Source organism: Zalophus californianus, chromosome X, assembly GCF_009762305.2.
Source record: "Zalophus californianus isolate mZalCal1 chromosome X, mZalCal1.pri.v2, whole genome shotgun sequence".
NCBI lineage: Eukaryota > Metazoa > Chordata > Mammalia > Carnivora > Otariidae > Zalophus > Zalophus californianus.
The window spans coordinates 15,600,647-15,626,405 of record NC_045612.1 but is presented as its reverse complement, the minus strand read 5'-3'; the positions used below and the strand labels follow the sequence as shown (position 1 = coordinate 15,626,405).

The following is a 25,759-nucleotide window of genomic DNA, read 5'->3' as shown; positions in this document are numbered from 1 at the left end:
CCTTGATTGGAGGGGCTCCTGGCCGCCTCGGTCGGTAGAGCATGCGGCTCTTGATCTCAGGGTTGTGAGTTCAAGCCCCATATTGGACGTAGAGATTACTTTTTAAAAATTCTTGATTGGATTAGATGCTGGATGAGATGTAGATGTGCTCCGGTGGGAGCTATTCTAAGTCTACATTTAGCAAGACGGCACCATCCACTGTGGGACATTGTGAAGGAGAAAAGTTCTCAACTCTATTCATTTGCAGGTAAACACTTGAGCCACAACGGCTCTCAAAAGTGTGGTAATCGTTTCCAACTATTAATCTGTGGGCAAAAATTAACATGGGTGCAGAGAATGGAAGGGAACATACAGCTCATTTCTAATTAGTACTCATAGGCATTTTGGGGACACTCTCAACTTACTCTTACCCAAGTGGAACTATGGAAACATTATATTTTTGCCATGATATTTGTACTAACAGTGTATCACAGGGGTCCTTCTAAGCCTGTAAATATACTTCTGTTCCAAAATTTATTAAACTACCAATCCTAAACCCTTTGACACAGCCCTTCTGCTCCTCACCCCACCCCCATCGTGGTCCTTGACATCTTACCATTTTATTGAATCTCTTCACCTCCTTTTGCACCCCCACTCTGCCAGAAAAAAAAAAAAATGTTTTCTGCCTCTGGCATTTCCTTAATTACATGCAGACATGGTTGGATGTTCTTTGCTAGGCTGCTTAATCAGAAGCCTGGACGGACCAGCTGCAGTCTTAATGAACTGACTCAGGAAGGAAATGCTAACAGAGATGGTGCACTGTGCACTCAGTGGGTGGGAGCTGATGGCAGCTAGAAGACCTGAGCATTGTGAGGGGCAGCCTGATTCCCAGGAAAGAGCATTGGCTGGAAGTTTGGAGGCCCGGACTAGTCTCTACTCTGCCGCTAACTTGCAGCACGACTTTGGTAAATCATCCCCTTTCTCTGAGCCTCAGTTTCCCCACTTATGAAAACATGTGACTGGCCCCAGGAGACCTCGTGGGAAAACTAGAGGTCCTCTGAGTGAGGTCCTACTAAGAAGACAGTCTCCTGTGAGGTTATGGAGGAAATGGGTTAGGAGCAGAAGCACTGTTTCCGAAACAGCCCCAGGAGTGAACCACAGGAGGGATCAGAGAAGGACTGCTCAAGCTTTGGGTCAGAACTAAAGAGGGCGGCCTAGAGAATAGTAGGTACAAGTTAGAGAAAGACAGAGTGAGAGAGACAGGGTGAAGTCAAGAAGAAGGATTGGGTAGGGGTAAATGAGAGGGGCCCAAGGAAAGGCTGTGTGGTGGGGTCTTGGTGCATTGGAGTTTGGGGCCAGCCTGAGCAGAGTTCTGGAGCTCCAGGGGAGGTGCAGAAGGCAGGCTGAGACTGGAACGAGGGAGGTTAAAAATGGGCTACAACCACAAAGACAAGCCTTAGATGTTCAGGCTGATTTCTGAAGGAAAATGGGTGCCAATAATATGCCCCCCCCTCATAGAACACTCGAACCCTGAGACCCTTCACTCTGGAACAAAGGGGATTTTTTTTTTTTTTTTTACTATAAAGTCCTAATATTCTGTGCTCCACCTTAAGGGCCCATTGGAAGAAGCTGGGGTGCTGTGCAGAGCCCAGAGCAGGGCTTTGATCCCAAACATGCAGCCTCAAGAGGAGAAAGAATTTCAGTCTCTGGGTCTTTCTTTGCATGTGCTATTTCCTGTACCTGGACTGCATTCTTCTCTCACCCAGAAAATTCCCTCAGGGCTCTAACATTATCTCTTCCAGGAACCCTCTCTGACCCTCTCACACTTCACCCTCACTCCTCCTGTGCGCTGCCACAGCCCCATCTACTTGCCCTATTGTGATGCTTCCCTGGTGTACTATAGTTGACTCCTTGCTTTCCTAGCTCCTTAACTAGCAGTTCTTTCTTTTTCATTTTGACTCCCCAGACCTATCAGAGAGACTAGTGCTTGCTAAGTACTGGGCAAATCCTGGCTGCATGGATGTGGACTACTTGTTGTCAGCCCCAAGTACCTCAAGCAGTCCTGTCATAGAAGACAACAATGGGAAAACCTTTGGGAATTATACAGAAAGCTGCCATGGGACTTGTGTCTTTCTGCTAGACACACATCTAATTCTCAGGACAACCCTATGAAGAAGGAACTATTGCTATCCCTGCTTTATAGACAAGGCAACTAAGGCACAAAAAGGTTAAATGATTCACCTAAGCTCCCACAGCAAGTGGAACAGTCTGGAATGTCTGCTACCAAATTCTGGCTATTTCCACCACCCTAATCTCTCAGAAAGATTGTTACACCCAAAGACTCTTCCCTAGTCAGGCTAATGACATTATTATTTTCAAGTAATTGTTTTAAACGATTGTGTTCTATGTTTTTGAAAAATGTTAGCAACAAAGAGGACATATGGATAGCAAATGAACACAGGCAAAGATGTTCACCATCATTAACCATTAGGGGAATACAAATCAAAACTATAATGAGGTAATATTATAGACCTTTCAGAATGGCAAAGATAAATAATACAGATGATGCCAAGTGCTAGTGAGGATAAGGAGCAACTGGAACTCCCAGTTAAAACTATCTTTGGTGATAGAAGGCAGAATAGTGGTTCTCTTTGTGAGAAGTAGAGGTGACTGGAAGACAAGAGGGAGGTTTCAGCGGTACTGTAAATGTCTACATCTGGGTGATGATTACAATGGGTATGTTTACTTTATGAAAATTCATTAAGCCTATGATTTGTGCATTTTTCTGTACATAAAGGTTTACTTCAATAAAAGTTTATTAAAAATAAATTCTTGTAAAAGTAAAATATGTTCATTGTAAAAAATAATGCAAAAGGTACAGAGGGTATAGAGCAAAGAGTAAAAGTTGCTTCCCCGCCTCCCAGTTCTACTTCCCAGTGGCAATCAAAGTTACCTGCATTTCTTGTCCATCTAAGCATATCGATAAATACAGCTCTATTTTTCTTACACAAATGGGGAGTGGAAGCAGAGTGCCCACGAGTCAAAAAACAAAGAGTGAGCATTTGCCAACAAAATTCACCTTTGGGGCTCTGGGATGGAGGTAGGCAACTGGCAGAAACAGAAATTGAGGAATCTGGCCACACTAGCAAAGCTAATACCTAAAACCAGGCCAATATTCCAAACACTGAATGTTGGGATTTGTCGGTGGAGTGCTAGGAGCCAGGATTCAAAGTTATGACAAGTATCTCTTCTTCTGAGGAGCCTTCCCTGATGTTCTTTCTATCCCAGCCACCTGTTGGGTTGGTACTCCTCCTTAATATTCCCACAGAAGTCTGTGTTCATCTCTACTGTGGCACTTCTCACATTGTTTTATGTTTGTCTGCCCATTGTACCGATTGGCTGCTCTGAACTGGGAGCTCCTGGCAAGGTAGGGACTATTATCTTCATCTTTGTATTCCCAGCATCCAGCTCAGCACCTGGCCCACAGTAGGCACTCAGTGAATGTTGATTTGAGCAAATGAACCGACTGAAAGAAATGTCTCCTGTAATTGCTTCTTACCAAGCTAGCCAAAAAGGGCAGCATCGTGGATGGAGGCACCAGAGAGTACATCATCTCTGGCTTTTTGCTGCAGTTCTGCATGGAGAATCCCACATGGGGCAACAAAAAATCTCAAGGCCAGCTAGGACTTTGCACTGGAAGCTTTAAAATGCAATATCTGGCTTTGAAGAAGACGTATAACACAAATAATTTACTATGCATTGATAATGGAAGTTTTCATTTTCTGTTGACTAATAGAAAATAAACAGTAACTTTTAAATTCTCTTCCTTTGAGTGTGATGTGTTTAGGTTAACATGTTGATTGTTCAATGTTTTTAAAAAATGTGACTCTTTTGCCTTCCAGATCTCACAGAAATATCTGAAAAGAAACTTAAAAAAAAAATGAATAAGTACAGGGTTTTTTGTTGCAGCATTGTTTATTACCTTTCCAAAAGATTTATTTATTTATTCGAGAGAGAGAAAGAGAGAGAGAGAGGGAGAGGACAAATGGGGGGACGGGCAGAGGGAGAGAACCTTCAAGCAGAGTTCCCACTGAGCTCAGAGCAGGACTGGGGGCTCAACCTCCTGGCCCATGAACTCATGACCTGAGTGGAAACCAAGAGTCAGATGCTCAACCGACTGAGCCACCCAGGCGCCCCTGTTGGAGCATTGTTCAATATCGTATAACTGGAAACAACCTAAATGTTTATCAATAGGGAACTAGTTAAATACACTGTGGTATGTCATTATACAATGGAATACTATGCAGTTGTAAAAACAAAAAAGAGTAAAGAAGCACTTTGCCGACATGGAATAATCTCCAAAATATATTGTTAAATGAAAAAACAAAGATGCAGAACAGTGTATTGTATACTACTGTGTGTGAAAAGGGTGAAAGAGAATATGAACTTGCTTGAATGCACAGAAGAGCTTCTCTGGAAGATGTATAAGAAACCGACAACGCTGGTTGACAATGGAGGACTGGGAGAAAGAGGTGGAAGGACGACTTCACATTGCACATTCTTTTATATCATTTACCTTTTTACCCATGTGACTGTATTATGTGGCCAAAAATAAATGTAAAAAGAATGAAATCACAACCACGGGAAACAAGAAAAGGTGACATCAGTGTGAAATAAATTTTGAGTGATACCAACAAGAAAGAAAGGCAATGAATTTGGACTAGATGAGAAATCAGAGCAGAAAACATTGCAATTCAGGAACTCAGAGGTCAGAGTGGGTTTTCCCAAGGAAACACCAATCTCAGAGACAATGAATGCAAAGGGCAGGGGTAGGCTGACGGGTAATCATTATGGTAACTCATTGAAGAGTTGCAGTGGGAACAGCTGGGGTAGGTGGGCTCTTTCTCTCTCTCTCTCTCCTTTCCCCCATGAACCCTTTGTCAGCAGCAGCGTTTGGCTTTTGCCCTCAGGCTGAAGTTGCCTGAGGAGGGCCTTAGGGAGGGTGCTAAGACCTCTGCAAAAGACAGGAAAAAGAAAACAAAAGGAAAACCAGCATCAGTCAAGAGTGAAACCCTCTAAAGGGCTTCACCCCCAGAGAAAAGCCCTCCTTGCTTTATCAGTTGTGGGGGTCCCTGGCCTTCCTGCCTCTCCACCCACATAACCTAAAGGGAAGCCTGCTTTTTGACAGGCTCTACCCACTGAAACAGAACCCGCAGTCAGCCCTCCCATTCCGGAGAAGGGTTTGTGGGGGGAAACAGATCAGTGCAAATTGCAGAGGAAACCCATGCTATCTACCCATAAAAACAAACATAGTTTTTCATTCATAAATATGACCAGACAACAAAGGGTCATCAGACATTTGAGGAAAACTATCAACATGAAAGAGAAGGACCAAAATAAACAAATGGAACTGACCCCCGAGGACAGAAAGATAATTAAAGGAATAGAAGAAAACTTAAATATATTCCAATTTGTATCGCCAGAGGCTAGCCAATGCTACTTTACCAGATTAGAATGTTGTGCAGCTCCCCTTTCGATCCCCTTAAAAGAAAATTCAGTAAATCGGCAGAGGTTTTACTAATTCCTTACAATGTGTCAGGAAGCAAGGATTCTGAGTTTGTTTTTTTTTTAATTGTCTCTTTCCTCTAGGAGCTAATGGTAGGGAAATTGAACAAGTCAATTATGAGGTAATGTGGCAAATGCTAGGGGAGATGAAGCGCAGAAGATGGATTAAGCCTCCCACCTTGTCTGCTGGGAAGGGAGGTTTCAGAGGGCCTATCTTCTTCATCAACCTTAATGGATAAGGGCGGAGAGAGTCAGCATGTGCACAGGGAACAGCTTGACCAAGCACAGTACATTTAGGGGACTAAGCCTAGCTTGATACGGCTGATGCTCAGGGTTGAGCAGGACCAAGTTGCGAGAAAGATGAAGACAGAAAGGTGGGCAGGGAACAGATCATGTTCTATGCTAAGAATTGAGATGCTGCGCTCTAGGCCAGGGTTTCCCAGACATGTTCAGGGAAAAGAGTCCATGCAAGGCCATTTGTAGAACAAAAAAAAAAAAATGGTGATATATTTAACTCTTTCATATGTACTGGAAATAATTTTCCTAGCAGAAACTATGACTGTGTTCTAGGTTATCAATATAAAATCACAACCACAAGCATAGTCACACCAAAAACAAACTGTTGAAGTATGATCCCTTGTTTTTTGAACTTTTCCCTTGATATCTATTTGCTGCAATTCAGTCACTAGCTAGCAAGAAAGCATAGTAAAAAAGGGGGACAGAGATTTCAGAAAATTTTGCATAAAAAAACTGAAAAATGAAGCAATTCAATCCATCAACTTCATTCTTTTTGTGAACCAAGAGAAAGATGGTCAATATTTGACTTTGGGCACAGGCACTTTCATGCACTCTATAGATCTACAGATTTCTTGGAAACTAAGGTTGAGAATCACTTCCGGATGCATTAAGCAACTGAAGTTTTTGAAAGGGGGCCCAACACCAGGGCCAAGGCCACTCCTTCTTGGGGGAGAGACAGGTATGGTACATCCTGACACAAAGGACATTTGATCAAGAATCAGAAATCAGAAAATAGAGCCCAAGTTTGGAAGCTGGAAAGGTAGCCAACTGTTGTAGAGGACCAGGCAGAGGAAGGACGGAAGAAAGAGGAGGCTTCATGGACTGAAGTGCAAGCAGGTTATCCTGGAGCCAATCCCATTCCTGCTGAACATGCCAGGGCACTCGGTCCATCTGTTTCCCTGCGTCTGGTGCAGAATCTTAGGGGGTCAAGTCAGATTAGATAATATGGTCACTTATAAGACTTAGAATTAACATTCTTCTGGCAGTATGAAGGATGGATGGGGTAGGGCAGGAAGGGAAGCAAGGAGATAAATTCGGAGAGTACAGGTTAGTAATCTAGCAGAGAAGGGATGTAGGCCCGGACTCTGATGTTGGCACGAGAAAAGTGGTGGAGGTCAAGAAGCTTTGGGGAAGGGGCACCTGGGTGGCTCAGTCGTTGGGCGTCTGCCTTCGGCTCAGGTCATGATCCCGGGGCCCTGGGATCGAGCCCTGCGTCGGGCTCCCTGCTCTGCGGGAAGCCCGCTTCTCCCTCTCCCACTCCTCCTGCTTGTGTTCCCTCTCTCGCTGTCAAATAAATAAATAAAAAATCTCAAAAAAAAAAAAAATAGAAGCTTTGGGGGAGAAGAAGCCCCTGGGATTGGGGAAGAATCTGGGCAAGAGAGAGGGAAGAATCATGGACGGGTCCCAGGTCTCTGACCTGGTCAATTAGGTGGGTATAGTAGCACTGTACCCTGAGATAGGAAGAAGCTTGAGGGAGAAGAGGTCTGGGCTGGAAGTGGAGTTAAGCGTAGGGCGTGCAAATGTGAGGTGGCTTTGGGATATCCAAGTGGACATATTCCGAGGTAGTTATAAATCTGAAGCTCAAGGTTGTAGTTATAGATTCGGGGTTTATCACAATGAAGGTGATAGTGAAAACCATGACAGTGGATGGGAATCACCCAAGGAAAACGTGTAGAATGAGGAGCAGGGAGGAGAGATGGGAGGGGAAGAGAGGAGAGAAGAATGAGAATGGGCTAATATCAAAGTTTTAAGGGGAACGAAGGAAAAGGGGAAACACACGAAGAAGCATTCTGAGAGGTAAGGGGGGAAAGCTTTCAGAAGGGTGACAACAGAATCATAGGTTAACAGACTCATAGAAAGGTCTCTAAAAATGAACCCTAAAAAGTATTCAGCCCAAACTAGGGAGCTAATAATGGTGGGAGCAGTTTCAGGGGAATATTGGGGACGGAAGTGCGACTTCAGGAGGCTGAAGTTGAGCAAGTGGGAGGCAGGGAGATTGGACAACTCTTTCTGGAAGGTGGTCATGGGAACAAATCCTGACATTGCCGGCATCTCTGTGGTGGGCCCTTCAGCGTCCCCTCCCTGCGCACTTGGCCGAGCTAATCTTGGCAAGGCCCTTGCAGTTCTGGCATTTTGTAACCCTATGAAACAGGCTTGGGGGAAGTCCTCGAGCCCATTTTGGCTCTCATGATCATTTTCCTTCAGTGGAACTCAGGTTACTTGTCTAAGAACTGAAGCCTCTGACCTGACTGATGAAAGTTTATCACGTGCATTGAAGCCACCTACTTGGCAGATGCAGTGAAAAGCTACACAGCTCTGGGCCCAAGGACAGGATGCAGGCGCGTGGGAGGGGAAGAGAGCAGGTGCTAACAATACAGATAGTGTGCCTACCGGAGCACTTTGTTACATTTCCTATTTGTCTCTCAAAACAATTTTATAGGAATCACGAAAGTGATCTTATCATGGTTTCTAGACCAGGTTGGGATGTGGGGTAGGGATTTCCACGGCTGCTTTTGTTTCGAAGGCAATCTGATAAGACGACACAAAAGCCATTGAGAAATGCATAATCCTACACATCTCAATGATTCAGTTCGTTGTCAAAACTTGGGGTGTTTTTGATGTTGTTACTGTTCTTTTGTTTTTTTACTAGTATGTAAGGAGGTGGCAATTATTTGGAAAACTCATTACCTTTGGCTAAACAAATCCCCCAAATTCAGGATGAGTTGTCTGTTGCTTAATACGTCTCAAAGATCTTTCGTGCACATTTTTATTTGATCTTTGCAGCAGCCTATAGTGATTTGCCTGCGGTCCATAGCCATTTGTTGGTAGAACAAGAACTAGAATTCAGGTCTCTTAACTGGAGCCTGTTCTCTCTATTCTGAGCCATTACACCAGCATCAGGAATTATCTGACAGACTGGAATAGTGTAGACAAGCAATTTGGCCAAGTCAAGCGAGGATTCCGACTTTAACCTCGATCCCAGGGTTTTGGACCCATTTCCTTCAAGACCCTCCTTCTCTTGGCCCTTGAGAAATTTATGTTTCTTAAATTACCTGTCCAGCTAAAATTTTTTTAAAATAACTCTCAGCACTCCTTTTTGCTTCGTGCCATGTAGACTTGAAAAGCTGCTGGGATTTCACTGGGTTTGAAGATTAAAGAAGTCTTGAGAAGCAATTAGCTGGGGGTATACCTGTCATAAAAATCAGTCCAAACTTTTGTTGACATTCGTTCCTTTCCCCATATGCCAGGTTCCCGGTTTGTATTAGTAAGACTGAAATTGAAATAAGTCTGTTGCTGGTGGACACATTTGTCACTTTCCTTGAAACTGGTGAACCCAGAAAACTAGCGATAGGAAAATATCGCCATTCTCTGTTAAGAAGTCTATGACATTTCAAGGCAAGAATGAATGTATGGAAGAAGAGACTTGTTTCTTCTTTACTAACAAAAGGGAAAGCCTGGAAGTGAATGATATGGGTATAATTAAAAAAAAAAAAAAAACCTTTACGTAACTTTTTTTTTTTTTTTTTGCTGGGAGAGAAGACTACGAAGCACATTTTCCAGGAAGTGTGGGCTGCAAAGATTGTGCGCTCTTAACTAATCCTGAGTAAGGTGGCCACTTTGACAGTGTTCTCATGCTGCCTCTGCCACCTTCTCGGTCTGAAGATAGCATTTCAACTCTAACACAGCATGATCGAAACATATAGCCAAACTGCTCCCCGATCCGTGGCCACCGGACCACCCGTCAGTATGAAAATTTTTATGTATTTACTTACTGTTTTTCTCATCACCCAGATGATTGGGTCAGCACTCTTTGCTGTGTATCTTCACAAAAGATTGGACAAGGTAAGCTGAACCAGGAGCCCTTGTTAACTCAAGTTGGGGGTCCTCATTGATTTGCGGATTGATTGGTTTTAGGTCTACCCAGATGATGGACAGTGGTGGGAGTTCACATAGCTAAAATGGTCTCGTGGCATAATGCTTGTCATCTAGTTAGTAAGGTCTCCTGCTCTGGTCTTGGGTCGAGAGCTCGGGCTCTGGAGTCAGACTGCCTCGGTTCAAATCTTGACTCTGTCCCCTAATAGCTCTGCGATCCTGGGCAAGTTATTTTATATTTCTGTGCCTCAGCTTCCACATCTGAGAAACGGGGAAGATAATAGTACCCAGCTCGCAGATTAAATGAATTTAGCCTCGTAGCAAGATTAGAGCAGAGCCCCGCGCAAAGTGAGCACTAGGTGGGCATTAGCTGTAATTCTTTGCTAAAGTTTTGTTTAAGAAGTAAACTTTTCTGATGGAGACGCCTTTTTCTTTAATTGCTAACTAGAGAAGAAGAGTATGAATTTGATCTGAAACTTCCTAGTATTTCAGAGGAGCACGGACATGGATAAGTCCGGAATTTGCAGTCTTAGAGTAAAAGCGGCATTCTCTCTATAACTCTTCACTGATTGTAGTTGCAAGCTGCTCAGTTTCCCTCTGCGATGTTTTACATTCTCAAGTGGCTGGACTTACAGGAACAAAACTGTAGAGTAACTTAGGAGGTAGTTTTGCATCCTCAGGACAAAATAACTGTTGGGATTTATCCTGTTTCAGTGCGCTTACCCATTTCCACTGAGGGGCATTATTGGCCGTAACCGACAGAACATCAGTCATATATGAAAAGGAGAAATTTGATGAATTATCTGGCTGTTCCTATAAGTCTGGATGTGGGGACTGTGGCTGTACAACCTCTGGAGACTGCATTTTCTCAGGGATGTTTGAATGCCCTCTATTGGGATCCCATCCTAGAATTAACGCCATGAAGTTTTTCATCAGGATAAGGAGGGGCAGTGACGGTTGGGGCAATTCACTGGGTTACTCTGATTTTAGTTGACTAAAGAGCAGGGTTCTGGGTCTGGTTGTTTGTTTGTGTTTGGCCTGGTGGGCTCTGTCAATCAAATGCCTGGACCTAAGCCTAGCCTCTATGGGGGGAAGCGGCGACCACATCTACCAAAGCATTGAGGTGTGTTCTTAATGACAGTGGAAGCCACTGGCTAAGTGGATCTTGTTTTAAAACGAGAAAACGGTCCAGAATCAGTTGATTATACAAGTGAATTCCATACATTTAATTATTCTGAGACATTGGAAAATAAAATCTCTCTCGTTAACTTTGGGAATGAAAGATGGCTTCCTTAAAAATGCAAATGTTTTCCACAAATACTAAAGTTAAAAAGAGAGAGATGTAATTAGAACTCAAGTTAATTGACATACATTGCAAATTAACTTCTTTTTATAAAGCACTGCAGCACCAACTAAAATGAAGTGGGCAAATGAGCTCAATGGAAAACGATTTTAGACGCTGGGTTCACAATGACCTATCGTTACAGAGCAATGAGGAATATGATCATTCTCGAATATTGCTGGTATAATACATGGACAAAATGTATACTTTGTAATGAAATTTTATTAGAATAGCTGTGATTTCTACCTAGAGTTTCGGGTAATAGGACATTTTAATTGCTGGCTTTTGTCGATTTTTTAATGGCTGATACCAAATAACAATAATCCGGTATAATAACTTTTATTCCCCATTTATATCTGCAAAATCCTCCTCCTGTTACTGATGCCATGGAAGTGATTGTAGGGGCAGACATCATTAGCTGCCTTCTCCAGAATTATGTTTCTCATGTCCATGTTATTTCACAAATAGATAGAAGATGAAAGGAATCTTTACGAAGATTTTGTGTTCATGAAAACGTTACAGAAATGCAACAAAGGAGAGGGGTCCTTGTCCTTACTGAACTGTGAGGAAATTAAAAGCCGGTTTGAAGCCTTTCTCAAGGTAAGGAGCTCAGTTGTTGATTAAAGGGTCGTTGAAACGTTTTACTGCTTTTGCTAGGTCAGGAAATGAACGCGGACGATGGAGAAGTTTTGTAGACATAGGTACATATGTGCGTACATATATACATGGGTATATGTATCCAATAAAAACAAAGGAAAAATGAAGCCAAAATCCTATGTGAAAGGGAAAGGGAAATTGGAAGTGTGCACATTCATAGGAATGTTCTTGAGAGGAACAAAAGAGCCTCTTTTGGGGATACTACATGCAGCTGCCCCTGTGAACATTATGAAACACACCGAGTTTGGCCCTTGGCATTTCCCTATCTTTCCACCCAAACTTTGCTGCCTTGTCACTGCGGACCCATGGTCGGGTCCCCATTTCCCAGGGGAGCGAGAATCACTGGCCGGCCACAGGGTACGGGCCTGCCCTTACTGAGGGTAGTAGGGACCTCTGAAGGCTGGGGCTCTCACACACAAACAAACGCTTCTCTCGTGACAGAATTTCAGGTGCCATGAAAGCGAGATCTTTCCCCTTTATTGTGAGGAGAGCTGTGGGGAAAGGGGATGGACTTTCTCGGTGCCGCTCAAACCAGACCCCACAGAACACCACTTGCTCATGAAGCCAGTCCACTGTAGGGCCGTCCAAGCCCTGAGGTGGACAGAGGCCCCAGCGAGGAGTCACTGCAGTCTCTGGGGCCTGGAATAGGTACTGCGAACAAGAAGTCTTAGAGTGTTTACTGAGGGCGCACATAACAACATCAATTCCATCATCACAAACAAGGAGTCCAGAAGCTCTTTCTCCTGGAGCAGAACATCAGTCTTTCTGCTTGTTTCCCCTCTCAGAACACTGAGTAAAATACCCTTGGCCCTCAGCTCACTTTGGGGTCATGAATAGGAGGCGGGGGGGTGGGGGGGCAGGTACTCTGGGTAAACCAACAGCAGTTAGTTCTCGCATATAAATAATGTATCATTTAACCTGGGAGTAAAGGGCTTAAGATCTTATTTCTGAGCTTATTCCTGTCCTCCAACGGTAAAGACGCTAACAGCCTAGTCCTGTGTCACCTACAGGAATCAGAGTGCAGCCCAAATCTGCTGCTGGCTTTTGCATTCTTTACACTCATCTAGGTTCTAGATGAAGACTCCTCTTCATTGGCCAAGCTTGGAAATGAGTTGAGCTTCTCTGGTTGTCCGAGGATTCTGGCCAGGACTCTAGGGTATTGGGAGGTGTTGCAAATTCAAATGGGAAGAAAGCCACTTCCAGAACTACAGTTATTAATCCAAATATTTATTGGATATTTAATGTCCTTGGCCATGCGACCTTGGGCAAATGACCTCACGTCCCCGGCCGGGCCTGTTTTCTCATCTATAAACGAGAGGGCTGAGGTTATCTGCCCTGACGCTGTGTGATTATATGATCAGCCTTGCAGCGAGAGTGCTGCTGGTTTTCCCCCTCCTCTCTCTTTCTTACTGAGAGTCTTACCGTTCAACGGCCAATTTCTAATGGCTTTATTTCAGGTCAGATACATAAAACTTCCCAAATCAGCTACCCAGGAGAGGAGCAAGGGAAACTGGCGGGCTTGGCCTCTCTGCTTATGCTTGCACGAAAAAAGTGACAGCTCCAAAGTTCCATATTCTAGAAAGGCAGACCTTCTCAGGCCTGTCAACCAGGGCTCCTGACGTAAGGCAGAGGAAGCCCCTCGCCTCTACTGCCACAGGAGCGGGATCCCATATGTCACATAGTCCTCCGGCTTCTCAGTCCTCCCCCGAAGACGGACCCGCTCTCCAATATCCATTCTGCCAAATTTCTCATTCTAAACAATATTTTGGACGACTTTTTTTTTTTTTTAATCCAGCCGGCCACCTGCAGAGTAACCCCAAATTGGATTTTCATCTTCTCAGTGAGTGTTAGCAGGGCTTTCTTTCTGGGCTTCACGGTCCGACTGGACCAGGACAACCAAAGGCTTGAATTCGGGGGTTCCAAATCATAGGACTTGAAGGGGTCTTAGAAGTCACCAGATCCAATGATCAACCCAGGACTTCAGTCTTCTCCCCACAGCCCCTACCGAGTGGTCACCAAGCTCTGCTGGGACAGCTCTAGTGACGAGTAACTCATTAGCTCCTGAGGCAGGTAGCACCAAGCTGTCACTTTGAGGGGAAGATGGAATTTGGGGCTTATGCTCGGGGAAGTGCAGGCAGCGTCTTGAAGAGTGTAATGTCACGGTACAATCACGCCACCCCGCTAGACTGGTCAGTTCCAGGGTCGTCTGCCCCCCTCCCCCAGGCCTGAGATGTCTTTGATGAAGGTCAAAGCATTTCCTTTTCAAGGTAAAGGTCAACCTGTCCACACCTGCCACATAGACTTCCCAGTAAGAGAGAAATCACTAATCTGAGATTTTTCTGAAAGTCAACTTTGACAAGTCTTTCAGTTGAGGTGGGGAGTGAAGGAAGGGGGAAGAAAAGGGCTCTGGGGAGTGTGGTTGGGGGAAAGTTCACAGAAAGGCAAGGCTGGGCACATAAAAGACAAACTTTGCTGACTTCACGTTTTCATCTTGGCCAAACCCTGACACCAGTGCAACCACGTAGCCTAAAAGTACCTCAACCTCGATCATCACACTCCATTTTTGAGAAGACACTAAATACTCATTTGTTTACTGGCTGTCTCACAAACATTTTCCTGTCGCCGCATTTTCTCAGCTCAAGTGGAAACTTGAAGGCCTGTGGTCCCTGTGAGCTTTTCGAGGCGCAGGATCCCCAGTAGGGCTCTGTGACTTTCACCCTCACATCTGGCAACCGAGCTGAGCCTACCGGGGACGCTCAACAGTCCCGACACTAATTCCTTTTGGGGAAGGAAGGAAAGGAAAGGCCCTATAGAAAATGGAGTCCAGTAATGGGAAGGCGCGCAAGACTTTGATCATCAAGGGGGAAAATACTAGTGTGCTCGGCACTTGTATTTAGAGCCCAGAGTGACGGTGTGAGCTAAGCAAATAGCCAACTCCATATAGAGCTAAGCAAATAGCCAACTCCATATAGAGATACAGATACTGTTTTCTGAGGCAAAGAGAGTAATCTCCACGGTGTGAACGTGATCTCAGAGTTTCTGCTCTTGGCTTCAGCCTCAGACTCTTGGGTGACCTCGTGCCAGCCTGCTAAGCCCTCGAGGCCTTGTATTCAGTATCTTTAAAATGGCAGCCGTAGCCCTGATTCCCTTCCTGCTTGTGTTGATGGCCATGCCCGTGAACTTCCCCAGTTGCTAAGTGAAAAGAAACCACTTAAGAAGTGTTGCATTTGCCTTTGAACACCAGCATCATTGGGAGATTACCTGGGTTTCCTATATGCTGATTATTCTAAATATATACAGGCCCCACAAAGCGACCAACTGCAAGAGAATCTCCTCATCCCCTCGACAGGGACAAGACAAAAAATGCCTGAGGGTCTGTTTGTAGTCTGGAATTTCTTCCCAAGGTCAAACGTACTATTACCATTTCCTAAGAGATTTCAGACCAATTTTATTCTAATAGATACACGCCTTGCTTTATGTTTAATAATATTCTATATACCAGTTCCCAAGGTGGAAACGTCTCCCCATTCAGCATTATTTGTCAATACCCGTCAAAGGCGGGGAGGCTGGGGTCATAGGAAGGGTCAGCTTCACAGCCTCTGGTCTGGAGAGAGCACTGCAGTGGAGATAATAGGGCCCCGATCCTGCCTCCAGGCTCACCCCTGGGCTTTCTGGGCTGTCAGCTCATCTGTCAGAGCCACGGGCTCCCAATCGCTATGATGGAATTAATGACAGGCTCTAAGTCCATGTGATAATCCTCACCAGGAAGAGGCAATAGAGTCATGACAGATGCCAAATGAATGATACCTCTAAAACCCCACACCAGATTTCCTGTCAAAATGACCTTTTGCACTATTCTTATTTTAGGAGATAATGCTAAACAAAGAAGTGAAGAAAGAAGAAAGCGTTGCGATGCAAAAAGGTAGGTTGCTATTTATCAGTTTTTGTGAATACTTAAAACCTAAAAGGAAGTTTCAGGCTGATCACACTGAACAACCCAGTTGTTAGAATTAGGGAATTTTTAGCCCTGGAAATAAAATAGGACTACAACGGCCAAATGGACACCTTCTCTAACACCTGTGATTTGGAAAGGTTTTGTATGTGCACATGTATGGGCAAGGCTGTGTTCTTTTGATGCTGACAATACCTAGGATGAAGAAATGCCACTGTTTTCAATATCTTCATCAAAGCAACCATACAGCCTGGTGCCACCCACAGAGGATAAGATGACAAGAAAGTCATCGCTGGCATTCATCGCTCAGTGATAATAGCTTTGGGTGGGGAACCATGGCCAGTGGGGTGTCTGCGATCAAGGAATGATTCTGTGTGACAACATTCCATTCTTTGCCCTGTTCTCCATGTCAGAACACCTCCAACATCTCAGGGTTGGAAGGGATCTTGACTGGAAGGAAGGGTTCTCAAACGCAGTGCCACCCACATAGCACGAATCTCTTTCACAACAATCTGGCCTCTGATCCAACACGCTAGGCACCTTCTAGCTCATTCATCATCCTGGTCCAACTTTGAATGGCTCTAGTAATTATAATAAGATTACTGTACTACTCAGAGAGAAGTCTTTCCTCCTCTGGAGTTGAAATTTGTTCCTATAATCTCCACTCACTAGACCCAGTTCTGCTCTTTGGGACCATACTAAGCAAAGTAGAATTCTTACAGACAGCAGCTGTCCAGATGTTGAAAACAGCAATCGTGGCCCCCAAGCCTCTTCTTCTCCAGGCTAAACCTCCCCAGTGTCTTCCACTGTTCCTCCCATGACCATTTCCGGGGCTTCTCCTCTCCCTGTTCCTCCTAGAATTTAGCACCCCAAACACAATAATAATGCTTGGAGTGAGCGAGCGGCTGAGCATGGGGGAGATGGAGTGTTGGCAGACCAGTGTTATTCACAACGTCAGTGAAAACGATGCTATCTATGGCTTATTAATACATACAAAGAAATATATCCATACAGAGATACAGATACTATTTTCTGAGGCAAAGAGAGTACTCAGAGCTTGCGTTAACTGTTGCTCTGGATGCAATGGGCCATCTGATTTCCATGAAGTTTTCGTCTTCAGAATGACTGTAAGATGTGTTGAGTGGTACCATGTTGTCTGTGAGTTACAGTGAAATTTGAGGAAATGGTGCACGTGGGTGTTGCCTAGCAGTCTTCAGGAAAAGGATCAACTTAACTGGTTATCTAGGTCATGCAATTTGATTCAATATTTATAGGGCACCTACGAAGTGTCTGACAGCAGGCTCATTCTTGGTAAAAAAAAAAAAAAAAAAAAAAAAAAAAGAAACTTCCACACAGTCTCCGCACATGGGACCTCGGCACATCTAATTAAAGAGCAAAGTTTTTACCCGAGAAACAACCCGAGCTAGGTACAATAGTTTGGCCAGTTGCTTGACCATGTCAGACACTGTTGGCATCATACCAGCTAAGTGTGCAGACACCACCTTGGGGCCCAGTGAGGTTCCCAATGACCAGGAGCTGTTTCTAACAGCAAGATTCAAAATACATTTCACCAAGACCAGGAGTTTTAGCCTGCGTCAATCTAGCTGAAGTGGAGTCAGGTACAGAACGACCATTAGAAGAATGGGATCAATGCAAATAGCCAACTCAGTTGTTCAGATTCTAGAAACCTGCTTTCCCCTGTGACAGGGATTTCAGACCGTTGTACTCTTTCTTTTGTGTAACCTACTTACGCCCTGTCTCTATGACATAGCTATAGGACTAGACCGGATAGTTCTGTGGGCAGTATGGTATTGCTTTGGCCTGACAGTTGGCTTTTGGTTTCATTTCAGGTGATCAGGATCCTCAAATTGCAGCCCATGTCATAAGTGAGGCCAGTAGTAACACAGTGTCCGGTAAGTCCAAAGCCTCCGAGCCAGTCACCTGGGTGGGAAGGCTGAGATGCGCAACCACGGCAGCCTAATGACCAGGCTCCTCTCTTCCTCTGGGGCCCAATTTACCAACCCATCCATACACCTCTCATATGCTCTCCTTTGTCTTCAAAGTGAGCTCAGATGCACAGATGGGACTTGAAGGGACAAAAGGAGGTGGGAAGCAATCCCGATGTTCTCATTATGTTCTTGCTCAATGGCCGATTCTAAATGATGAATTGCTGGGTAGAGGGACCATTATTCTGAGAACATAGAAGAGATGGCAGGTAGTGACCTCCTGGCTGGGAGCATCCCTCACGCTAACCCCTCTTCGCTGTGTGTAAATGGGCCTCAGGGGGTACTTCCTGCCATCTGTCAATCCCTGTATGATTAACCCCAGCCTCACGGGGGCCAACCTCAGGGAAATTAAAGGTAAAATCATTCTGCAAAGATCAATAGGTGCCAGGACGTTAGATTTTCCAATGAAGTAACAGCAGATGACATACTGTAATCTTTTCAACTCTGAAAAAGTTTATTTCCATATACGTTCTGCCATCATTCTAGCTCTTAGATCTTTTTTCCCAAACCTGTACCTTGAGAGAGCTGGTGCTGGAGAATTTGTCGCATCTGATAAATGGATGGAAACATGCCTGCGAGCACGAAACCCCCTCACTAGATAAATGCAGTCTGAGGGCATCAGAACAGTCTTGGAAAAATTTAGCACAGTTTTCCAGAAAGGAGTTCTAAACAGTGTGTGTGTGTGTGTGTGTGTGTGTGTGTGTGAGAAACACACATACAATGAGAGAGATAGAGACAGAGACAAAAAGAGAGAAGAGGAGATACCACCTCATCTCTGAGGCGGCTTGGGCTTCTCAGTGGGCGTAATATATACGTGGTTATCACAGATCATGACACGGAAGGAAGAGCACTGGATAGGAAGTTTTTGAACTGAGATTCTAGAACCGTGACTACCACTTGCTAGGTGACCTTGGGCAAGTCCCTTTACTGCCATGTTCCGCCTCACTTACTTCACAGGGTGACCCTCAGCGTCAAATCAGCTGATGTGGAAGAAGGTCATACTGTCATGTGCTAGACAAATGCAAGGTGCTGTTACTTAGCTTCCTTTACTGTAGTTTGGATGTCAGTAGAGTCGCAGAAAGCCCTTCATTAATACCAGTTATTTCCTACCATATTTAATAATCCTGCCAGGTAGCCATTCTCAGCAAATACACTTAAGGGAGAACATCCCAGCTGTGGTGGCTTGTCCGGGGTGGCAGTCCACATGACACTTGCACACCCGGATTGCATGACCTCAACAGAGACACCACTTAGAAGAGTAGCTTCCCGCTGGTCTTTGCCCACCAGCGCAGAAATCCTTGCCCTTGGATAGATTTCGTGGCCTCAGATTCTGCCAAAGAGTCCAAGATTGATATGGTCCCAGCATATTTCGGTCCGCCTCACAGGAGGTCCGCAGGGGATCAGGTGTGAAGACAACAACATTCCTCACCGCCCCCCCCCCAGTCCCAAACCCCCCACTCCTGCCTGGTCATGCTGCCCCAAGCTTGACCTGCACCCCACAGCAAGGACAAAGACTAGGTAAGGATTTACAGAGATAATCCTAGTGGACTAAAAGATAGAGAACCTGCCCTTGGCTTCTCAAATGGCCCGAAAGTGAAAACATCATAAGGAAGTGTCATTTCTGTAGTGGTCCGGAGGGCCAAGAAATGTCAGACATTTCAGGATGCCTTTCCTGTTACTAAAGGATGAATCTTAACAGCTTGAATCTCACACCCTGATAGATCGCCAAATAGGAATTTTTAAAAAGGGCTCAAGGAAGCAAATGATCGATACTTTCACTTCTCCCCAACCCCCACGCCCGGCAGTCTAGCTGGCTGTGGGAGCTGAGATTTGAAATCGGGTGCACACACTACTTTGAACCCACTCAACATCTCCGCCGAGAAAATGGCACACCGTTGGTGGGTACTCAGGTTTAGCCACAAGAACACAGGTACTTTCAAGTTGGTGGCGCCCACTACAATGGAAGATCAAAACACACAGTGAAATGACAGGTTCATTTTCATACTTCCTTGCCTAATTTTAGTCCTTGCTGTGGGAGGCAGGTCGGGTTTGCGACAGCATGCGCAAGTAGGAAGAAATGGGGTCTTTCCTTTTGTCAGCTGAGGCTGAGCTACATAGACCGGCAACTCTTTGACTTTGTAAAATCCAAAGAAGGTGAGATAGTAGTGTTCATATCAGCAAGGATTTTGTCTGAATGTCTTATAAGTGTGCATAGTTCAGGACATGGAATTTTGAAATCACTCACACTTGAAGTTCAAGGGCAAATTGGCTCTAAACGCTCTAAAGGAAGAAGGAAACTCACTGTGCCCGGTTGCTGTATTTAATCTTCAAAACAAGTCTCTGAGAGACTCTGTAATACTAGCCCCGTGTTACAGATGAGAAACTAAAAGCTCAGGGTGATTGAGGGTCTTGGCGCGAGCTTGACTAAAGTCTGGATTGGAACCCAGCTCCATCCGACTGTGAAGCCCCTGCCGATCGGTCAGCCCCCAACTATCACGTGTATATGAAGCTGGTATCGAACATTAAACTCTGTGTTCTGGAGGAATGGGAGCCATGCATGCCTCACCTCACCACGAACTCCCCCTCTCCGTTACAGTTCTCCAGTGGGCCCCGAAAGGGTACTACACCATAAGCAGCAACCTGGTAACCCTCGAAAACGGGAAAGAGCTGGCCGTGAAAAGACAAGGACTCTATTACATCTATGCCCAAGTCACCTTCTGTTCCAATCGGGAAACTTCGAGTCAAGCTCCATTTATAGCTAGCCTCTGCCTGAATTCCCCGAGCGGATCCAAGAGAGTCTTACTCAGGGCTGCAAACACCCGCAGCTCCTCCAAACCTTGCGGGCAACAATCCATCCACTTGGGAGGAGTATTTGAATTGCATCCAGGTGCTTCGGTGTTCGTCAACGTGACTGATCCAAGCCAAGTGAGCCACGGGACGGGCTTCACGTCTTTTGGCTTACTCAAACTCTGAACAGTGGCACCTCGCAGGCTGCGGCTGAGCTCATGCTGGTGGTCTTCGTAATACAGCAAAGCAGTTAAGACCACCCCCTGTTGAACTGCCTATTTATAACCCTAGGATCCTCCTCGTGGAGAACTATTTATTGTACACCCCCAGGCATGTAGGGCTGCGGGCATCCAGAGAGTCCCATGAAAAGACGAGACCATTATGCGCAGATGGAATTGTGAGTAAACGGCAGATCATTAGTCAAGTTTCGTTTCATTTCTTTGCATGCAGTGTCTTTCCATGGATAATGTATTTGATTTCCCAGCGAAGACGCGGAAGGGCAATGGGGAGCCTCAGCCCTGGGTCCCCGCGGCCCTGATGGAGGGGGCAGGCTCTAGAAAGTCTGATGCAGCGGAGAACTGAAAAACCCTGCCCCCACCAGCCACCCTGACTCTCATCCTCTCCCTCCTCCGCGCCCCCCCCCCCCGCCCCCTAGACACACACAGTCAGGCTGTTGCTAATCGGTTATCTTATTTCAACCCTGTCGCGTCTCCAGCACTGTAGGCGGGAGGGGAGAGCAGAGGCAGAAGCTCTGAGGCTGCCCACTCCTCCTCCCGAAATGACTGTATTTAAAGGAAATCTCTCGTATCTACCTGCAGTCTCCCTTGTTTCCAGAGTGAACTTGTGATGATCTTGTTATTTATTTTTTGAATAATAAAGTGCCCTTAATGTTATTGTTGTCATCTAGCACCTAAAGCCCTTGGCCAGGTTGGTGGGGGGTGGAGGAGGAATTGTTGGGAAGGGTTCTTCCCAAACTCGGTGATGGGTTCATAAACTTGGTTCTCAAGCTTCTAATGCACCACTAAATATCTTGGCGACCGCACCCTGCCTGGCTGTCTGCGATAGGCTTTGATGGATCGACGTGAAGCTCGTTCGGTGAAAAGCAATCTGGGTCTTTATTTCCAGCCTGCTCTGGAAAGGCTGTAGGGGATGAAAAAGAGACTTTTTGTTCTTGATTAATCACAGCTAAGCGAGGCTGGAGGGAGGATCTTTAATGAAAAGCAGTTGCCGATCTTTTTCGTACTGTCTAGGTGGTTCTAGCTTGGGTGAGAGGCAATGGAGCTGGGACAAACGGGGGAGAAGTACTGGTCCCCCGTTCTGCCACCGAAGCCAACAGACCTATTCTTGGTCACCTTCAAGAAACCCAGAGTGGCTTGTTCATTTTTATTGGCAGAGTGCGTTGCTTAAAGCAAACACCTAGGTTCAAGCAGGAAAATATTACTGTAGGAATAGGAAAGGGGAAGGGGGGGGTCCACTCTGCCCACCAGCCCTGCTCTTTGGTCCTGTGGACCACACAGCCCCTCCTGGACTGAGTGACTTTGAAGACGTTCTAGCATGAATTGCTAACACAAGGCTGAAAGCATGCTAGTTGAACTTGCTTGGCTGCATACCGTCTTCAACGAGAGAACTTTGGTATGAGCAGAGGTGACATTGCTCGATTCAGGGACTCATGGATATGTCCTCAGTGCTGTCTTGTCCTCCGGAGCAAAGATCCTTCTACAGCCTTGTCCTCTGCACGGGACACCTGAAGGAAGTGGGGCAGCGGCATGGCAGCAAGGAGACATTGGTCATGAGATTCTCATAGGTATGGGGCTCCCTTAGGAAGGTCAGGACCCCAGGTCCAGCTGAGAAGAGGGCCTGGCCCCGTCCACAGAGAAGAGACAATCCACGGGTCATGATTTTCCCTCCCTCACGGTACCTGAGTGCCCACTTTGGGGGACAGCAGTGCTTGCCCAGCTCGCGCAGGTGAGACATGCGGGCGGGGGTGGGAAGAAGCATTCCCCGTTTAGTAAGGTTCTTGCGCAGGGAATCCATGTCCAGCCTGGACAAAACTTTTACAGTCTTTGTATACTCTCACATGCTCTGATTTAAACATTGCCCTTGCACTTCACCCTACCTTCTTCTTTGGACATCATATCTCCCAATTATCTCTGCCTCTGGCAACCAAGTTGCTAACGATATCTGTTATCAAAGGAATGCTAGAGTTACAAAAACTACATGTTCTAGTCTATTTCTTCTGCTCTCGTGCTTCCTACTGCTCACTGAAAGACGCCTCCCAGAGCTCCCGTCCAGAACTTTCCCCTGCATGTCAGCCTCACCTAGCCAACGGCCTTCAACCGCTCAGACTACTTCCTCATGAGGTCGCCTTGTCCCATCCTTTACCCTCGTATCTTCCTGTCCTACATGCTCACAGTGGGCTGTCTCCTCAGCCCCGCCCACTCCTGGGTTCAAACACCGCCTTCATGCCTTTAGTCCCGACCTGCCTCCTGCAGTTTGTCCCCTCAAGCCCAATGCACCCAAATGGAACTCCTAGTCTTTCCCCCAACGCAACAGGGTCCACTTTGCCAGGGAATGGCAGCCTCACTGTGCTCACTCCCATGCGCAATCCTACCAGCATAAATACATCACCTCTATTTCTTAAATAGTCTGTAAGTTAATCTACTTCTTTCTGTCTCTACTGCCACTACCCTAGTCCACACTACCGTTCATCTGTCTCCCAGAATACAACAACAGCCTCCTAGCCTCCCTGCCTCTACCCTTGCTCCCTCTCATTCATTCTCCGTGCACCACCAAAGTGAAGTAGTAAATGAAAGTCTGATTTGGGGCGCCTGGGTGGCTCAGTCGGTTGGGCATCTGCCTTCGGCTCAGGTTGTGATCCCAGGGTCCTGGGATCAAGCCCTGAGTCAGGCTTCTTGCTCAGTGGGGAGCCTCCTTCTCCCTCTCCCTCTACCCCTCCCCCTGTACTCTCTCTCTCTCTCTCTCTCTCTCTCGCTCGCTTGCTCTCGCTCTATCTCAAATAAATAAAATCTTTAAAAAAATAAATAAATGTCTGATTTTTCCACTCCCCTGCTTCATCATCTCCTGCAAATACCTCTCTCAATGTCTTAAGTTCCAACCCTCAGTTCCGCTAAGCAAGGCTACACGTACTCTCCCGCCTTGGGACCCGGGCATGCTGTGTGCTTGGAACCCCCATCCCCCTCCCCACTGCACCCTGCACTGAGCTTCATGGCACTTACCGAAGTTGAGGTTTTTCCTACTATGCTGTGAGCTTTTTGAGAACCAAGACCTTGTCCTGTACATCTGCTCATGGTGACTTCAGCGTCTGCCATAGCGCCTGGCATAGAATTGGCCCTTGATTCATTGTATGAAGAAAAAAATGAGTGAATAAATGCCCCTGCTTGTAACTTGGTTAAGTAGTTCATGAAATAATTCTGGGTGTTGGATAAAGCATAAATTTGCAATACTGTAAAAATATTTTATGTCCACAACATGTATATGATAGAACTGTACTCAAGGAGCACAGAATGACTGCGAATTATACTGTAGATAAAAATAAATAATCTCTTTTTCTGGGGTGCCTGGCCAGCTCGGTTGGTGGAGCATGTGACATTTGAGCTCGGGGTCCTGAGTTCGAGCCCCACGTTGGGTGTGGAGATAACTTAAAAATAAAATCCTTAAAAAGTACATCATCTATTTTTACTATCTGGTTCATGATAGTTTGCAAAACAGTACATGAAGTTGGTCCAAACTTCACTTGAACATTTTCAAAGTTGTTCTAATAAATGATGGGGACTTGAGAACCTACAATATTCTGATCATAAGTTATCTAATATCATCCCATTTTTATAAACATGTTACTTTTACATTCCATCTAAGGATTGGCAGGAAGGGAATGCTTGAAATGACCAATGATTTTTATTTCCAGGTAAAGAGAAAATGAACAAAGTACGAAATATTACTATCACTCTTACTTGGTAGGAAGCAAAGGTCTAAACGATGCAAACAGTGTGCCCAGGCAAGCTGTGGGTACGGGGCACCCCAGTTAAAGGAAAACAACACATTGACTCCCGGGCTCCAGGAGGGAACGCATTTCATGCTGAATTTGACTATTTCCACAGGGCCTGATGCCACTGTGTTGGAGGCCACGCTGCCGTAGGCCTTTAAAGCAGTCTGAATGAAGTAAGAGACGCAGAAACCTGGAACATGAAGCTAAGTAGAATTTTTTTTTCTCTCTCTCTGAAACACATCTCCAGTTAAAAAAAACAAAACCAGGGGCGCCTGGGTGGCTCAGTCAGTTAAGCATCCGGCTCCTGATCTCAGCTCAGGTCTTGATCTCAGGATCGTGAGTTCAGGCCCCGCATTAGGCTCCACGCCGGGCATGGAGCCTAATTTTGAAATAAGTAAGTAAGTAAATAAATAAATAAGTCAAAACGTTTTTTAAACACCCCAGAAAGGGGCTCCTGGGTGGCTCAGTCAGTTAAGGATCTGCCTTCGGCTCAGGTCATGATCCCAGGGTCCGGGGATAGAGTCCCGTGTTAGGCTCCCCGCTCAGCAGGAAGCCTGCTTCTCCCGCTCCTTCTGCCTGTCTCTCTCTCTCTCTCTCTCTCTCTCTGTCAAATAAATAAATAAAATCTTTAAAAAATAAATAAAACCCTCAGAAATAGTCATTGTAGTGTAGTGGTTGCATCTGGAGTCAGAGAGACACCGTCCTAATCCAGGCTCTGCTATTTTACCACCTTTATAACCATGGCAAGTCATTTCTCCTCCTCTGGGCCTCAGGGTCCTTGCCTGGAAAGCAAGGTTTATGAGGGTTTAATGAGATCATTCACAGAAAGTCCCCAGCAGAGCCTGCTCTCTGGAACAGAACACCAGTGTGAGACATCTGAGACCAAGGAAAACAGGCCTCGCCCATTGTAGTAGGCCAAAGACCACACCCAGTTTGAAGGAAAGTAAAAGAAAAAAAAAGGCAGGGGATTAGATCACATACCTAACATTACAATAGATTTATGTGTAGCAAAGACTCTTTCTTACAGTTTCATTGTCAAAAACAATGAACCATTGGAGGCTTGGGGTTGCCAGATATGTCAGCTGGCTTGAACAGTTCCACATTTAGCATATTTAGGAAGGTTTTTTTCTTTCTTCTTCTTCTTTTTTAGTTTCAGGGGTAGAATTTAGTGATTTATCAGTTGCATATAACACCCGGTGCTCATCACATCACGTGCCCTCCTTAATGCCCATCCCCCAGTTACCCCATCCCCCACCCCACCACCCCTCCAGCAACCCTCAGTTTGTTCCCTGGAG

The 25,759-nt window shown here is 45.6% G+C and overlaps 1 protein-coding gene across 2 annotated transcripts; it reads left to right on the top strand.

Annotated features, from left to right (window-relative positions):
* The first annotated feature begins 9,443 nt into the window (after positions 1–9,443).
* On the top strand, positions 9,444–24,668 carry CD40LG (CD40 ligand). 2 transcript variants are annotated; one of them, XR_003522675.1, is made up of 6 exons: positions 9,444–9,684; positions 11,525–11,656; positions 15,581–15,635; positions 17,516–17,578; positions 20,268–20,855; positions 24,577–24,668. XR_003522675.1 is itself a non-coding variant. In XM_027608831.1 (5 exons), the coding sequence occupies exons 1-5, from the start codon at positions 9,529–9,531 to the stop codon at positions 20,642–20,644; spliced, it is 783 nt and encodes a 260-aa protein (XP_027464632.1). In that variant the 5' UTR covers positions 9,444–9,528; the 3' UTR covers positions 20,645–21,335. The 2 variants fall into 2 exon arrangements, 1 of the variants encoding a protein (XP_027464632.1); XM_027608831.1 differs by lacking the exon at positions 24,577–24,668 and having other exon boundaries at positions 20,268–21,335.
* Positions 24,669–25,759: the final 1,091 nt, after the last annotated feature.

Excerpts from the sequence above, each read along its gene's own strand:
- CD40LG (XM_027608831.1), top strand. The coding sequence starts at position 9,529 with ATGATCGAAACATATAGCCAAACTGCTCCCCGATCCGTGGCCACCGGA. Across the intron at positions 9,685-11,524 it reads TTCACAAAAGATTGGACAAG|ATAGAAGATGAAAGGAATCT; the intron begins GTAAGCTGAACC and ends TTTCACAAATAG. Across the intron at positions 15,636-17,515 it reads AAGCGTTGCGATGCAAAAAG|GTGATCAGGATCCTCAAATT; the intron begins GTAGGTTGCTAT and ends GTTTCATTTCAG.